Source organism: Sturnus vulgaris, unplaced genomic scaffold, assembly GCF_052056855.1.
Source record: "Sturnus vulgaris isolate bStuVul1 unplaced genomic scaffold, bStuVul1.hap1 Scaffold_194, whole genome shotgun sequence".
NCBI classification, from domain to species: Eukaryota; Metazoa; Chordata; class Aves; order Passeriformes; family Sturnidae; genus Sturnus; species Sturnus vulgaris.
In genome coordinates, this window is record NW_028276164.1 from 1,542,220 (window position 1) to 1,559,156 (window position 16,937).

A 16,937-nucleotide genomic window follows, 5' to 3' on the forward strand; every position below is an offset into this window, starting at 1 on the left:
AAACCAGGATTCTTCATTCCCATGGGGTGGGCAGATGGCGGAGGAGGAAAATTTCCTGGGATCCCTCAGGAGGAGGGGCTGCAAACCCAGCCCAGGGAGCTGTGAGGAGGAAAGACCCTCCCTGAGCCGGGAATGCAGCCGGAAATCCAGGCAGAGCTCAGAGCTGGTGGAGAAGTCTCCTGGAAAGCAGAAGCCCCACAAGTGCTTGGAATGTGGGAAGGGTTTCAGCTACAGCTCCCATCTGATCCAGCACCAGATGATCCACACTGGGGAAAAGCCCTGAGTGTGAGGAATGTGGGAAGAGCTTCAGAGACATCTCTGGTCTAATGCAGCACCAGGTGATCCACACAGGAGAACGGCCCTACACCTGCTTGGAATGTGGGATGAGCTTTGGACACATCTCCAACCTGAGAAAACACCAGCGCATCCACACCGGGGAGAGGCTCTACAAGTGTCCCAAGTGTGGGAAGAGGTTTCAGAGAAGCTCCAATCTCCTTGTACATGAGCGGATTCACACAGAGGAGAGGCCCTTCTGCTGCCCCGACTGCGGGAAGGGATTCAACCGCAACTCCAACCTCATCAGGCACCGGCGCATCCACACTGGGGAGAGGCCCCACGAGTGTCCTGAGTGTGGGAAGAGCTTCTCAGACAGCTCTAACTTGACCAAACACCAACGGAGGCTCCACTAAGGGAAGCCTTGTGAGTGCCCCGAGTGTGGGAAGAGCTTCGTGCTCTGCTCCAGCTCCATCTCCCATGGGAGGATCGGTGTTGGATGATCCTCAGTGACCCCCATTGGGCACAGCCCTGGTGATCTTTGGTCCTGGTGATCCGTGTTGGGAAGACACCTGGCTGAGGGGACTCTGCCTCATCCTGTCTCCCTGTGGGTACCTGGATGAACACAGGGGCAGGAACATCCATCAGGATCCAAACTGACATTGGGAATTTCTTGGGGAGAGTGAACTTGTTGACTTTCAACCCTAGGAAATCTTCTTTGTTCAATCCTATCTTCTGGTGGCATTCAGGAATACTGAATGGTCTTGAAGGTCCTTTCCAACCTCAATGATCTTGCAATTTTGATTTTTTATTACTAAAGCATGTCTTCTGCAGCCAAATCCTGATGAACTGGGGCAAAGACCAAGATTTTGGAGACAGTGGGGTGGAAACACCTCCAGAAAAGGTTCTTCCCTCCCACCCAAGCACATGGATCCTCAGCCAGCATGGACACAGAAATAATTTTCTTTTGGCCTTGATTTCCTTTTCATTTCTCTTCATCCCTTTAAAACATCCAACACTGGCTTGAAAATAAAGACACTGAACTGTCACATGGGTGGGGACAGGGGGAAAATGACATGGTGGGGACACAGACATGGAGAGTGACATGGGGACACATGGACATGGACGGTGATGTGGCCATATGTGGTGACATGGGGGGACACAGGCATGGATGGAGATGTGGGGGACAGTGACAGGGATGGAAACATGGTGGGGACACAGCCATGGGTGAGGACATGGTGGGACGTGGCCAGTGACATGTGGGGACACGGCCACGGCCGGTGCCATGGGGGGAACTTGCAGGGGCTGTGGGGGATGCTGGCTTGGAGGGAGTTGAGGGTTCCTGGCAGGGACTTGGGGCTCGCTGAGGCCTTTGGGGACCCCAGGCCGAGCGGCTCCGGCTGCGCTGGGAGACCCTGGCGGAGGTTCTGGGGCAGCTGCTCAAGGACCCCCTGCCCTGGAGCCCCAGCCGGGCATTGGGCTCCTGGAAGGGAATGAACGTCCTTGTCCCCAGCAGGGAAATCCCAGCCCCCCCAGGGTGTCAGGGGCAGGTGAGAGGCCACAACAGGGAGGGGAAAGCCAGACAGAGCTGTCCCCTTCCAAAACTGAGCACCGAAAATCCGAAAACTGGGATTCCACTAGAAAGAATCTTTGAGGAGCTGCCCGTATTGAGGAAAAGAGGGATAGGACCCCGAGAGTGAGCAGGAGGGACCTGGAAACCTCTTTCAAAAAGAAGCATGAGGTCAGGGGTGGTTGACTGGGGGACAGTGGAAAAGGACTGGAAGAGCATGGGAAAAGAGGGGGCTGGTACCCCTAAAGAATTGGTCAGGGCCCTGGGACCGCCAAATTGCATTTAGAGATGTCCCACTCCTCCTCCTTTCTAGTCCTGCCTCCTCTCCAGTCCTTCTCCCAGTCCTTCCTGAGCCCTCCTCTGCCTCCATCCCTTTTCCTGCTCCCCCTGGGCCCAGCACCCACCCTTCATCCCCCTGTTTTCCCAACACCCTCACATCCTGTGGTAGGAGCTAGGATGGAGCCAGGGCAGGTCAGGCTGGGGCAGCGCTGGGCTCTTGGGCCAGCCTGGGCAGCCCCCCCATGCTCCCCCTCCCCTAATTCCCCTGTTTGTTTATTGGGGTCCTGGCACCTTTGGGGTTGGGGCGGTGCCATGTTGGGGTTCAGGGTCTTCCCAAGGTCCCCTAGAGCAGGGTGAGAATGGAGGGACACGACCATTCCTGGGGGTCCCCATTCCTGATCCATGCTGGGGCCAGTTCTGTGACCCCCCCCCCCCCCCCCCCAATCATGGCTCCCCCTGCGGGGTCCCTCCAAGTCCTTCCCCACTGGCTCCCAATAAACAGGACCAGTCGAACTGGGAAGCTTTATTGGGAATACTGGGAGCAGCCGTTCGGGGGCAGAGTGACACCGGGCTGGGGGTCCCCGGGGGGAGCACACACGTTCACCCGAGTCCCGCTGGCCCCAGACAGGTGAGCTCCCAGCAGCACCAGTAGCACCAGTAGGGCCCCAGCTCCCCCGACACGCCCCATGCCCAGCGCCGGGTGGTGCCGCCAGCCCCAAAGCAGCCGCGCTGTGCCCTGGGGGGGTCCCCGCGGCCCCGCCCCACGCGGCACTGGGAGCACCAGTCCGGACCAGTTGGAAGCGTGGGCGGGCGGCACCAGAACCCATGGGAGTGAGTCCACCACAAGGCGTTTAGAACCCCCAAAACTGGTGGAAAGCATCAAGTTTCTCCCAAAAAAGGGTCACCTCCGCCCATAAACTAACTGGGAAATCCCCCAAAGCTGTTTATAACCCCTTAAAACTGGTGGAAAGCAGCAGGATCTTCCCTAATATGGGCTCCCCAAGTCCTTCCCTGTGGGCCTCCGCTCCAATGTCAGAACCTGTGGGAGTGTGTAAAATAGAAGCCTCTCTGATGGAGTTCTCTCTGACAGGAGAATGCAGGGATTTAATTAAAGCCTTTAGAGAAATTAAAATATATTAAGCCACACTGATGTGAAGTAAGTTTTAGTTTTAAGTATGTAGGAATATTATTAAGTCACATAGATATGAAGTAGAAGTTTCAATTTTAAGTAAGAATATACTGTAAGTACTTTAAGAGAGTTAAAACACCTAAAATCTAGTTAAATATTCAGAAACGTAGCCCCAGACTGTCCTAGGTTACAATGTAAAGATGTGCCCAAAAGTATGTGTTCCATCATGACCTTCATGAACTCTGGAAACCAGGTGGGGCAGTGTTCTTTATCTTTTCCACAACCCATCCTTCCTCCAGGAAGATATCTTCTGTTAATGGGCCATTGAGTCCCACTGCATGACTGATAAAATTCCATCATCCCATTGGGAGATGCTCCAGCCAGGGGGAGGAGCCAAGCCTTTCCTACCTAGATAAAATCTGAGATTTGGACACCAAGGCAGCCCTTACCCACTGGTTTCCAGAGGACAAGAGCTACCAGACCTTTCTACAGCATCACTACTACAACAAGACCACTTCATCGGGACTGCTACCACCACCCTAACTAGCGGGGTGTCAGGTTGTATTCTGATTCTGTCAGTTGTTTTCTTTTGTACTATTGCATGTATTTTATCTTTTTCTTTTTCCTATCAAATTGTATTTCTGACTTGGAGTCTCTCACTGGTTTTGCTTTCAAACCAGTACACAGATATCATGAAAACATAGTAACAACATTGCTTACATTTTCTAGATAGAACAGATAAAACCATTTGCAGAATAGATAGAACTACATGCATAAATTAAGACAGTACCTTTGTGCTCTAGAACTAAGATTCTAGTAGATTTAGAAGGAATGTTTTAGGTTCATGTTTTTAGCTCATTGGTTGATTTACAATTAAAAACCCCTGTACTGGGGTGAGAGATCACCATCTTCATCACCACCCGGAAGAAGAAGAAATGCCAGGCTGCTGCTGCTGTTTCTTCTATCCAGGACTCTATGCCAAAAGCCTTTAGCATGGACTTGAATATTCTGAACTCTTTACCTTCAAGACTGATGTACTTCTGCAATAAACAACTTTACAGCAACCAACAACTGCTCTTGTCTCTTGGAAGACACAGACCTATGCATAACTCAACAAGAGCCAGGTGACTTCCCCCTCCCAATAACTCATCCCTCAGGATTGCAGGGTGCTCCAGAATCTCCTCAGTGACCGGATCGCCCCAAGCTCTTCATCCCAACGTGTGGCTGTCTCATGGCAGATGCTATCCCAGCCATCCTACCTCTGCCAAACACAGCCCCGTTCTTGGCGGGGCAGAGCCGCTGCCGGGGGAATCGGTGTGTGCAGGGGGTCCTTTATCCCCCTCGTGCAGCTCCAAGACCCCGAGGGCAAAGTCCTGGTTTCGAGGGCTGTCCCCCTCTCCAGATTTGTCGTGTTTAATACCCAAATGTGGCAGCAGCTGGTGCCGGGACAGCCCCGGGAGCTGCGCTAATGCCAGGCTGCGCCCCGCCCGTCCCTCCCCTTCAGTGACACGGGGCAGCTGAGACTCCCCGGTGCTGCCTCGACGAGCTCTCGGTGCTGCTCTTTTAGTGTTGGGGAGTAGCCACTGCCAGTGCGGGGGTTTTGTTATTTCTATTCTCTACCACTGCTGCTTCTTGCCACTCTCGGTGCAGCTCTTCCACTGGACATGGACTGGGGAACCCTCGCTGTGGCTCTTTTCTTGTATTTTGTGCTATTCCTTATGTTTAATTCTATTCACTACTCCCACCCACCGTGGTACTGTCCTTCTGGCCACACCTGACCTTGCCCATCCCGCAATGCGGCTCTTCAGTGACATCGGATATCAGGTACTCCTTTTTACAGCTTTTTATTCTATTTTACTCTATTCTCTGTATTTTATTCTATTCACCACCCGCCCGGGCTTCGGTGCAGCTCCTTCAGTCGTGGGCATGGGAGACACTCTTGGTGCGGCTCTTTGAATGCATTTTAGTCTCTCCTTTCGTTTCCACCTCGCCCATCTCATGGAGCGACTCCTTCAGGGACCCAGAGTGGCACAAATCCCTCGGGGCGGCTCCAACAGGGTCCTGCCCGCCACCGCCTGGGGCCTCCCCGCTGCTCCCCGGGGATGGGACACCGCAGGCGGCCCCGGCCCTTCCTCTTCTTCTTCCTGACAGCATTGAGCCCCCGCCGCTGCCCGGCTCCTTCTGCCGCTCCTGCCCGGCACGAACCGGCGCTGGCGCTGTCGGGGCCGGAGCGCGGCTGCCCCGCGACTGCCCCGCGCCTCAGGGCCGGGCCGAGGAGTGACCGCACGGCTGGAGAGGGACCCCCGCTGGACAGGACACGGACTGACCCCATGGAAGGGACCCCACGCCCTGGAGCAGGGCAAGGATTCCTGTCCCTGAGTGGGAAGCAGCGGCACGAACTGACCGTAACCCCCATCCCTTCTCCCTGCACCGCTGGGCAGCGGAGGGAGGGAACTGGGAACTGTGTTGGATTTTTACATTCCTCGTTACAAAGCAGAGTCACAAGTGGAGCTCCGCTTTCAGCTCCTAACAAGGGAATCCAACGTGGGCACTGGGACTCTCGTAACCTCAGGGTGTTACTTGATACTCGACACTTTAGTTTTGGCACTATGAAGCCCTTCAGCAGCAATGTCTGTCCCACCCACTGGTTTGTGGCTCAGACCCAGCCCGGAACATGGACAAGAAACCCAAAATCCCAGAAGAAGTAGCTCTGCCATTACTTTATTTTTTTCATTCTTTTTTAAAATTTAATTTTAGATAAGATACATAATTTACTTTTTCCATAATGTCGTGTTTATTCTCTGTGTCCCCCCAGCCCTTGTCCCCCTCCTGGAGGTTTGTGGCCAGGTGCCGTCCCACAGCCCTTCCTGCCCCGGCACCCGCGGCTGCTCCGGTGCCGTCAGGCCCCGGCTCGAAGGGAAACCACAAACCCCTCTGGAAATAAACCCGGTCTGGGGGAAAACCCTGCAGGGGGGATTGAATCGCACGGGCAGCGCTGGCTGAGAGTTGGAGATTCCAAATGCTCCAAGGGGCTGGAGGGAGCCGGGCTGGGGCCTCGGGGCCTCCCTGGGGCACCTCTGAGACCCCCGAGCAGAGTGACCCCTCCTGCTCCCCAAAATCCACAGGTTTGGGTCTGCTGAGGAAAAGAGCTGGAAAAAGGGATTGGAAAGGGGGTGAAGCCCGAGGAGAGTGAAACATTAATCTTAGAAAAGTTGGGACTTTATTTAAAAGTTAGTTATTTACTAGAATAATATAAAAAGCAAAGAGATAGATTTGCCTTGCTGAAAATAATTAGAAGTTAGTTAGAAGAAAACCGGGTTTGAGACAGTTATGTGAAACTTAAATGATTGTTTACCTGTCATTTTATGCTTGCTCAGCTGTGCTTGCAATGGGAAAAGATGAAACTAGTTGGTAGATTCATAGAAACACAAACAATTGCCTCCCGAAACTAATTCAGTCACAAATAGAAGGAAATTGGAGTTGGCCCAAAAGCCATTTGTATTGCCATTGATAGAAAAGGTCGAGAGTTCAGGGTGAGGAACACTCCCCTTACTTCCTCCTTTTAAGACCCCTCCTCATGAAAACGGCTCCAGACTTAATTCCAGAAGCCAACCAAGCATGTTTAATAGCCATTCAAGCTAATTACCATAGGAAGCAGCCGATGGGAGGGGCTGGTATTATGAATATGTATTTGTTTGAAGCTTTTGTCGATAAATAGATTCTGTGATCACCTGTGATTTTGCAGTGTGTATTGGAGGGTTACCTCAGGCTGCTGCCCAGCACTGAATAAACATACACTTTCTAATTTTAAATTGTTAGAGAGTCTTTTGTCTGTTACAGTTGAATATCGGACCAATAAACCAATACTCATATTTTGGTAAATCACATTGTCTCATAGTCATGGTCATCTCACTGTCACCTCGTGGTCACGATTGTCTCACAGCTATGGTCATGCCATGATCATGGTTCTGTTTTGGTAATCTCATGCTCACAGTCATGTCGCTGTAATGGGCATCTCACAGTCAACTCATGATCATGATGGCACCTGGCCATGGTGTGTTGTGGTCATCTCATGGTCATCTCTTGGTCACAATCATCTCATGTTCATGGTCACCTCACAGTCATGGTGTTGGGGGTTGAATTCTTCCCTTTTCTTTCTGTGGAATTTCTCCCATTGTTATGCTAAGTAGTTGTGGCTATACCTTAAAATGTTCTCTCGTAGGGGGGTGGGTGGAGGGGGAGGGGGGGAACCGGAAAAGGAAAGGTGGGACGGGGGGTCTGGGCAGGCTGGCATGCTCTCTTGCTTCGCCCATGGAGTGGAAGGAGGACGCCCCGGTGCTCTGATCTGGCATCCCCTGCCATCCCAGCGCTGAGATCCACGCTCCCTGCCGTTGGACATCGCTCTGCTGCTCTCCCACCTCACCCTACTACCTCCGGACACTCTGCTGAGCACCACGACCGACACCGTGAGGGGGGAGTCACTCCCCCATCCCTCTCACCCCTGGGCTGCTGCCGCCATCACTCCAGCCCCTCTTCAACTGCGCGGGACCTGCCCTGCCCCCAGCACCGGTAACTGAGCACAGGGAGAGAGGGCTTTGGCCAAAGGGACTGGAACTGAGCTATACTGTTCTGTTCTGTTCTGTTGTCAATTTTTATAGCTGTTGTTGTTTCTGCTATTTTGCCTTGTTAGATATCAGTAAAGAACTGTTATTCCTATCCCCATATCTCCTGCCTGAAGGCCTCTGACTTGAAACTAAAATAATTAGAAGGGAGGGGGTTGCACTCTGCATCTCAGGAAAGGGGTTCTCGCCTTTCCTTAGAAAAATACCTGTCTTTCAAACCAAGACAGGGCACCATTTCACAGTGGTGGTAATAAAGAGATGGGGTCTCCAGCTTGATGTAAGCGTGAAGCCATTTATTGATACACACAGCTGAATGTACATACCTTTTCAGCTATAGCTAAAAACAGCACAGCAAAAATATTTGTGGAACTAGGCTATATTGCACAGTTGTAACTAAGTAACATTGCTGAATCAATGCCCCATTCCAAACAAACCAGGTATCTTGGCTTGCAAAGTAGGATGTAACCAAAAGTATGTATTCTGTCACCACTTGTTGAAACCGGATGGGGCAGTGATCCTTATCTCCATGGGAGATACCCTCTGTTAATGAGCTATCTGTCAAAAGCAGGTGGGGCAGTGTTCTTTATCTTTTCCACAACCCATCTTTCCTCCAGGAAGATATTTTCTGTTAATGGGCCATTGAGTCCCAGTGTCTGACTGATAAAATTCCATCATCCCACTGGGAGATGGTCCAGCCAGGGGGAGGAGCTGAGCACTTTGTACCTAGATAAATCTGAGATTTGGAATATCAGAGCAGCCTTTTTTCCACTGGATTCCAGAGGAAAACCAGACCCTTCTACATCATCACTAGATCTACAGAGGAAAACTCTATCTGTCTACAGGACCACTGCTTCAACAGAACCACATCTGCCACTCCAGGAGGACTGCAGCCAGCATTTATTGGGACTGCTACCAACACCCTGACTGATGGATTGTCAGGTTGTATTCTGACTCTGTGTTTTGCGTTTGCTCTTTTTGCAATACTGTATTTCTATTTTAATTTTTCCTAGTAAAGAACTATTACTCCTATTCCCATATATTTGCCTGAGAGCCCCTTAATTTCGAATTTATAATAATGTGGAGGGAGGGGAATTACATTTTCCATTTTAAGAGTTTCCTGCCTTTCTTAGCAGACACCTGTCTTTCAAACCCAGACACCAGGTATGTACGGTATTTGCATGATTCCCCACAAACCATCACACTAACCACATCGTACCAAGCACTCTCTTATCTCTTACATTCCTTCTTCAAAATCCCACTTACTCTTGCCAAGCTTTGCAGCCTACTATGGCTAACACATCTATGTCACTTGTTACAAGCTGAGCTCTGTGTCCAGTCCTGCTCTTTAGCTGCATTCCCACAGTTCTTGGCTTTAAAACACTGGAAAATGGGAAATTGATCCATTAGCAAGAGCTGTGGGTGGGTGGGAGCACAAGGATGAGCTCTGCTGGCAATTCTCGGTTTCCCGGGAAAAGTGAAGGGGCTGGATCCAGCTCCGTGGATCGCTCAGGCAGTGATTCCTGCTGGGATGAGAGAGGGTCACAGTGTCACCCTGTCCCTGTCCCCATCCCACAGGATGGACCTGGCTGGCGACCATGGAGAGCGGGAGCTGCTCCAGAAGCCCACCTGATCCCGCCACAATGTCCTGCTTCATCGATCCCACCTGATCCTGCTCCATCCATCCTGCCCTAATCCCTCTCTGGAATCCCAACCTGATCCCATCCCAATCCTGCCACAATCCCGCTCCATCCTTCCCAGCTGATCCTGCTCTGGAATCCCTCCCTGAGCCTGCCCCGTATGTCCCACACCAATCCTACTCCATCCATTCCAACCGATCCTGCCCCATCCATCCATCCATCCATCCATCCATCCATCCATCCATCCATCCATCCCACATGATTCTGCTCCATAATCCAGCCCCTATCCCATTCCACAATTCCATCTGATCCTGCTCTGATCCGGAATCCCTCCCTGATCCCAATCTGTCCATCTTGCCCCAATTACCCTCTGGAATCCCACCCTCATCCTGCTCCATACCTGTGGTCAAGCCATTATTTCCATGTCATTTCCTGCAGAAAGAGAAGATCCATGAGATTCTAGCACAGATCACACACCAGGATTAACTCCAGGATCCGTCCTGGGATCCAAACGGAGAGGATCCAGAGCTGGATCCACCACTGGTACTCACCGGCTGCCATGCTGTATTCATTCCTGTCCCTCCTCCCTGTGGAAAAACAGTGGGATTGGCGTTGGTGGCACAGGATTCCCAGAACAGTGCCAGGTGGATCCATGCCCCTTCCCAACCCCCACCCCGTGTGTTACCGGATTGGCGCTTCCAGACAACGAATCCAATGAGGACAATGAGGATGATGATGGCAGTGATGATGGACACAGCAACCACCACAGTGAGATTCCCGCCGGATGTTGGCTCTGGGAAACATGGGATGGTGAGGAGGTGAGGGGAATCCCCAGTTGGGAATTCCAAATTCCCACATTCCACATTCCCAGCCTCACCCCAAGCGTAGATCCCGGGCCCCGACATTCCAGGATGCTCCACCCAGCACCGGTACTGCTCCCGCTCCTCCGGCCGCGCCTCGATCCTGGCCCAGGTGTGGAAGGTGCCGTCGCTGTTGGGAACGATCCCGCCCCACTCCGTCTCCTGATCCCAGATTTCATCCCCCTTTATCCAGTTGACTGCGATGGAGCTGGGGTAGAATCCGTACGCGTGGCAGGACAAGATCAGCGTCCCGTGTTCCTCTTTTCCAGACACATGGACATCAGGGGGCTCTGGAATGGGATAATGGTAAGAGACATCCATGGAATTCCATGGGAATGGGATGAGGGTGAGATCTGCCAATGGAATTCCATAGGAATGGGATGGGGGTGAGATCTGCCTCAGGAATTCCCACTGGGATTGGATGAGGATGAGATTTGCCCATGGAATTCCCACAGGAATTACCATGTTCCCAAGTTCCTCATTCCTAAATTCCACATTCCCTCAAGAATCTGCTCCTACCTTTGCGGCCCAGCTCCTTCTGCCCATATCCAACTAATTCCTGGAGCCTTTCCGGGCATTCGTGCTCCAGGTATTTTGTCCAGCTCTCAGCATCGTTCCCTTCACGTTCCCAGCGACTCCTGGTGATCTCAGCAGCGCTGTTGGCCGCCACAAATCTCCTGGATCCCAGGTCAAAGGAGGTGAAATCTTGCCCATTGTAGCCATCCCGGTAGGATCCATGGACACTCCCGTCAGACAGGAGATCACAGCCATAAAGCCGCTGTACAGTGTGGAGACCTGGGGGGATTGTACCCACAGAGACCCATGGAATTGTGTCCCAGCCCCACAGAGCCCCATTCCAGCCCTATGGAGCCCCAGAGTCTGATGGAGACCCACAGAGCCTCATCCCAGCCCCATGGATCCACATCCCAACCCACGGATCACAAGATAGCCCATACCAGCCTAATGGATCCTCATCTCAGCCCCTTGGTGCCCTGAAAATCCACATCCAAGCCTCATAAATCCCATCCCAGCCCCACAGATCCCCTCACTCACCCCCATTCTGATTGTACCAGTCTTGCAGTATATGCAGGTTCCTGACAGTGACCTGCTGCCTCCACTTGCAGGTCTGGGTTCCCCTATCCCAATATCCCTGCTCAGCTCCGTCCTCCATCCGTTGTGTCAGCGGCTCCATCTGGCCCCGCTCGCTGTCATAGCGTGTGAAGGGGATCCCATCCAGGTACTCAATGGACATGAACTGGGGGATCCCCGGGCTGGGCTCCAACACTGCCACTTGCAGGTAACGCAGAGAGTGGAGAACTGGGGGGACACGGAGATCTGGGGGGGTTGAGGGGGTCACGGATCAATGAAAGAGGAACTGGGAGAGCTGAGAAGGGGGTGCATGGGGTCCCAGTGTCCAGGAATGGCGGCTCAGCATCAAGGAAAGGGGGATACAAGGAATTGGAGATGTGGGATTGGGGTTTCAGGGGATCCCCGTGCCCAGGAAAGGGGGTCCAGGGGACCCCAGTGCCAAAGAAAGTGGAGTCACAAGGTAGGGAGACCCGGGATGACTGGAATGGGGGGCTCGGGGGTTCTTGATACAGAGGGAAAGGTGGGCTGAGGGCTAAGAAAAGCAGGAATGAGGGTCTAAGGGGTCTCAGAATCAAGGAAAAGGGGGGGCTGGGGCTGGGAGAGGTGGGATGGATGGGAAGGGGGATGCAGGGGGGATTGATACTGGATAAGGGAGTGCAGGGGGGTCCCAGTGCCCGGGACTGGAAATTCAAGGGGGTCCCAGAGCCCAGAATCCCCCTGGGACCCTCAATGACCCTCCAGGGACCTTCCTGGACCCCTTGGAACACCCCCGCAGGACGAGCAGGGGATGGAGAACTCGGGGGACACAGAGTTTAGGGGAGGGCAAGAAGCAGAAGGGGGAGAGCTGGGAAGGGTCCAAGGTCAAAGAGGAGACTGGGAGAGGCGGGATGGGGGATCCACGTGGTCTCTGTCCACGGGAGGGGGGTCCAGGGGTCGCCGGTGTTGAGGGAAAGGGGGGTCTGGGAGCTAGGAAAAGTAGGAATGGGGGTCCAGGGAGTCCCTGGGTCACGGGAAAGGGAGGTCTGGAGCTGGGAGAGGTGAGCAGATCCCAGAGGCGCAGCCCGGGAGACGGGAAAGAGACCGAGAGAGTGCGGTGGGGGAGCGGACGGGGGGAAAAGAGAAATTCCAGGGAATTCATCTGGATCCCATTGGATCCCCGCTGCGACCCCCCTGAGACCCTTGGGACCCCGTTTCAGGAAGCGGCGGGAGTGGAAAACGGGGAGGACACGGAAAGTTGGGAGGTCCGGAGGGTCCAAAGGGCGAGACTGGGTCTGGCAAAAGCGGGATGCCCGAAAAGGGGGTGCAGGGGCGTCCCAGACCCGGAAATGGAGATTCAGGGGTGTCCGAGTGCCCAGGAATGGGGGTTCAGGAGAGTTCCTGGTCTGCGATTCGGGGTTCAAAGGGATCCTGATCCCCAGGAATGGGGGTTATGGGGGGTCCCGGTGCCAGATAAGGGGGTACAGGGGGGTCCCGGTGCCCGGAAATTGGTGCTCAAGGGGGTCCGGTGCCCAGAAATGGAGGTACAGGGGGGTCCTGGTGCCGAGGAAGGGGATGGGGGGGTCACAGGTCCCGAAACGGGCTATGGGGTGTTTCCCATACCGGGGAATGAAAATTTAGGGGGTTCCCAGTGCCCGGAAACGGAAGTTCGGGGCGGGTTCCTGGTCCGCGATTCAGGGTTCAAAGGGATCCTGATCCCCAGGAATGGGGGTTCAGGGGGGTGCCGGTGCCAGATAAAGGGGTGCAGGGGGTTCCCGGTGCCCGGAAACTGGCGATCAAGGAGGTCCCCGTGCTCAAGAATGGGGTTCAGGGGGGTCCTGGTGACAGATGAGGGGGTAGACGGGGATCTTCGTGGTGGGGAAGGGGATGGGGGCGGCGTCAGAGTTCCCATAATGGTGATCCCGGGGGGGTTCCCCTGCTCGGGAATTAAGGTTTAGGGGGTTCCCGGTGCCTGGAAATGAATGTTCAGGGGGGCCCCGGTTTCGGGAGGCCCCACTCACCGCTCGTCGCGCCCCCCGGGCCCACCAGGAGTCCCAGAAGCCCCAGGAGCAGCGCCAGACCCAGCGTTGGAACCATCGCCCCGTTCCGCCGCTGGCCCGCCCGGACCCGACTCAGTCTAGCCCCGCCCCCAACTCTGACCCCGCCCCCAGAGCAGCCTCCGGCCCCGCCATTGGCGCGGTTATTTCCTATCCGCCAATGGCAACAGTATCTCTCTGTGACGTCATCAGTCGCCGGGTAGATCCCGGTCTCGCAGGTTGAGACGCGGAAGCGAAAGAGACCGAGTGAGCGCGGTGCGGGGACGAGGGAATTCCAGAGAATTCCTCTGGATCCCTCTAGATCCCCGCTGCGACCTCCTTGGAGCCCTCGGAGAACCACTTGGGACCCCTGGGATCCCCATTAAGAAAGCGCCGGGAGAGGACAACTGGAGGGACACGGAAATTTAAGAGATCCAGGGGTACAAAGGTGAAGGAAAAGGACGGGTCTGGGGTCTGGGAAGGGCGGGATGCCCGAGAAGGGGGTGCAGGGGGTCCCAGTACACGTGACGGGGGTCCAGGAGGGGGCCCCAGCACCGAATAAGGGGGTGCAGGGGTTGTCCTCATGCTCAGTAATGGGGGTTCAGGGGATCCCAGGGTCAAGGAAATGGGGTTCAGGGGGTTTCCCTTCCTGGTTCTGGGGTTCAAGGGGTCCCGATGCCTGAAAATGGAAGTTCAGGGGTGTCCCAGTGCCCAGAAATGGAGGTTCAGGGGGGTGTCCGTGCACGGGAATGGGGCTTCAGGGCATTCCAGGTTCCAGACAAGGGGGTGCAGGGGTTTTCAGGATTGGGGAAGGGGGTACAGGGGGATCTCGGTGGCCCGAAATGAACATTCAGGAGAATCTCTGTGCCCAGGAAGGGGGTTTGCCCAGAAATTGAAGTGCAGGGGATTCCCCGTGCCCAGAAATGGGAGTTCAGGGGGTTCCCCTTCTGGGGAATGCGTGTTAAGGGGGAGTTTCCTTCCTGGAAGTCATGGCTCAAAGGGGTTCTGGTGCCTGAAAATGGGGGTTCAGGGGGTGCTGGTTGTGGGGAATAGAAAAGGTATAAAACTCTCAGAAAGCTGTGTGACAGCAAATCTCAGGATGGAGAAATGCAAGAATGCTGAAGATGCAAGGACAAGAAACAATGCCAGCTGTGTAGAGAAAGGCGTCAGGAAAATATGTTAAGCAAGACAATAGAAAAATGTAAGCTTAATAATGAAGCTTAATCCATTGTTTTAAGCTGTGGTAACTGAGACTGATAGCACTGTAAATTAATTAGCATATGCAGTTTGATAACCAAGATACCTTGGCAAGAACAAACAGAGCTTTGAAGATTACAAGAAGATGGGATCAAGTCTGACTGACAGAAAAGAACATTTAACTAAGTAGAAATGTGAAGTTTGAAATGTAAATGAAATATAAAGTTTAATGTAAGTAGAAATGTAAAGTTTGTCTTTGTGATGTTTAACCAATGAATGTAGAAAAAATTACTTACCTTCCTGAAAATGGTATATAAGCATATGTAGCTCGCAGTAAAACTCGAATTTTGATTACGAATCAGTAGTCCCCATCTCTCTCAATCCTTGATAAGCCCACACTCCAATGCCAGCTTTAGCCTGAACTCCCAAACTCAGCCCCAATTCCTGCCCTAAGGCCAACACCGTTGTTCTTGGACCTAAGCCCAATGGCAGCCCCAGTCACACTCCCTAGCCCAAGCCTGGCTCTGAACTCCAGGCTGCTGTGATAAATATATTACAGTGTTGGTTTAGTAATTGTTAGAGTGAATACTATGTGTTATATAAGGTTGACTTTTGAAAAAGAAGTTTTGCTAAAGATTAGATATCTTTTAATGAGAATGTTGTGTTGTGATACCAGTGTTGATGAAGAGTGGTTGTAATGTTAACATTTAACCAATGAAGGAATCAAAACCTGTTGAATGTATTGAAAAGTAACAAATGATGAGGACTGGGAAAACTGTACATGCTTGAAAAAGGTGGGATGGGGGAGGAACTACTTTAAAATGTTTGAATATGTATAACCTTTTGTACACACCTATTAGGCTGATGCAATACCCAGGTGGGCAGGGGGTAGTTTCTGTCCCCACTGATTCAGGGGGACTGGTGCTAGCTCTGTCCCCCTCTGATTTATGGGGACCGGCGCAGTCCCCATTGTTATAGATGAGTAATGTGATGGTTGGCTCTCACAATTAAAGGATGAACAGTGTGTGTATGTTAAGATAAGTTTTGTGGATGTATAATGATGTTATTGTAATATATCCTCCCATAGTCCTCTTTCCCCTCCCCCTTGCATTGTTGTCACGACATGGCTCAGGCAGTCGGGGCATTTGGGGAGGGCCGGCTTGTTCCTACACCTGACCTCCAGTGCAGATGTAAGAAAGGAGTCTCCAGCAATGGACGGCAGAGAAGGAGTTCAGCGACAAGACTTTGGGAGGGCCCAGGGCCATAAAAGGCAGAACATCCATTCTGTAGGGGAGCACGTGGGGGTTTAGTCCTGTGCTCCTAGCGCTGATTTTTCACCTTTCTCAGTCTGTTGTTGTATTTTTATGCTAAGATTTAATAAACTCATAAAGTTTAAAAAAGTTAGCGTCGTTTGTCCCACCCTGCACTGCCGAGGTAGGAGGTGCAGCTGGAAGGAGGGAGGGAGGGGTGAGGGAAAGCTGGTTTGAAGGGTTTTCATTTACTTCTCATTGTCCTCCTTTGAGTTTCTGGAGTTTTCTGCCAGAAATCTCTCCCCTCCACTCATCCACAGCGGTTTGGAGCAGTTTTCCCATTTTGTGAGGGAAATCAAAGCCGTGCAATGACGCTCCTAATTAGGGGGTAGGAGAAGTGAAGCTCCAGGGCTTCCCGCAGAGCCGGAGGCAGCGAACACGCGGGGCTGGGAAAGGCGTGCCGGGAGCTGCGGAGAACTTTGTTTGTGTTTCCAGGCCAATGGCGGCTCGGGCCCGGGCCCGTTCCAGGGCTGTTCCTCATCTCCGCCTTTGCCCTCCCACAGCCCGGGGGGCCCTGAGAGCGCGGGCCGAGGCTGGGCCGTGTGCAGAGCCCGGCCCTCGCTGCCATTGGCTGATTGTGCCAATGTCACTCCTGGTTGTCGCGCGCTGATTGGGCAGAGCAGCAAAGGCGCCATTGTGGCAGCGTCTGTGCGGGCCCGGCAGCGGCGGCAGCGGCCGGAGCCCGGGGAGGCGGCGGCGGCGGAGCTCGGAGGCGGCCCCAGCGCAGGTGGGAGTCGCGCTCGGTTGTGCGGGGGCTCGGGGCTCGCTGCGGGCCGAGGGGGCGGCAGGGGGCTCTGGCGGGTTGGTTGTGCCGGTGCCGGCCCGTGTTGGCGCTGGGCCGAGGGCGCTGCGGGAGCGGGTCTCCTTCCCGCTGGGGCCTCGGCAGGAGCCGGTGCCGGAGCAGCGCTGGCTCGTCCCGGTTGCTGTGGGTGGCACAGAGGTGTCTGCCCTGTGCCCGG

At 53.7% G+C, this 16,937-nt stretch overlaps 1 protein-coding gene across 2 annotated transcripts; it reads right to left on the reverse strand.

The window, feature by feature from the left end:
• Positions 1–8,135: 8,135 nt before the first annotated feature.
• LOC148218177 (class I histocompatibility antigen, F10 alpha chain-like) lies at positions 8,136–13,571 on the reverse strand. 2 transcript variants are annotated; one of them, XM_088157914.1, is made up of 8 exons: positions 13,457–13,571; positions 11,424–11,705; positions 10,890–11,165; positions 10,388–10,660; positions 10,196–10,303; positions 10,062–10,097; positions 9,911–9,942; positions 8,136–9,393 (listed from the first exon to the last, which is right to left on the reverse strand). In XM_088157914.1, exons 1-7 carry the CDS (start codon positions 13,530–13,532, stop codon positions 9,917–9,919), a joined length of 1,077 nt encoding a protein of 358 aa, XP_088014040.1. In that variant the 5' UTR covers positions 13,533–13,571; the 3' UTR covers positions 8,136–9,393; positions 9,911–9,916. The 2 variants fall into 2 exon arrangements, with proteins under 2 accessions (XP_088014040.1, XP_088014041.1); XM_088157915.1 differs by having other exon boundaries at positions 8,136–9,396.
• Positions 13,572–16,937: the final 3,366 nt, after the last annotated feature.

Coding starts and splice junctions, on each gene's coding strand:
- LOC148218177 (XM_088157914.1), bottom strand. CDS start 13,532: ATGGTTCCAACGCTGGGTCTGGCGCTGCTCCTGGGGCTTCTGGGACTC. Junction 10,661..10,889: donor GAAGGAGCTGGGCCGCAAAG/GTAGGAGCAGAT, acceptor ATCCCATTCCAG/AGCCCCCTGATGTCCATGTG. Junction 9,943..10,061: donor TGAATACAGCATGGCAGCCG/GTGAGTACCAGT, acceptor CTCTTTCTGCAG/GAAATGACATGGAAATAATG.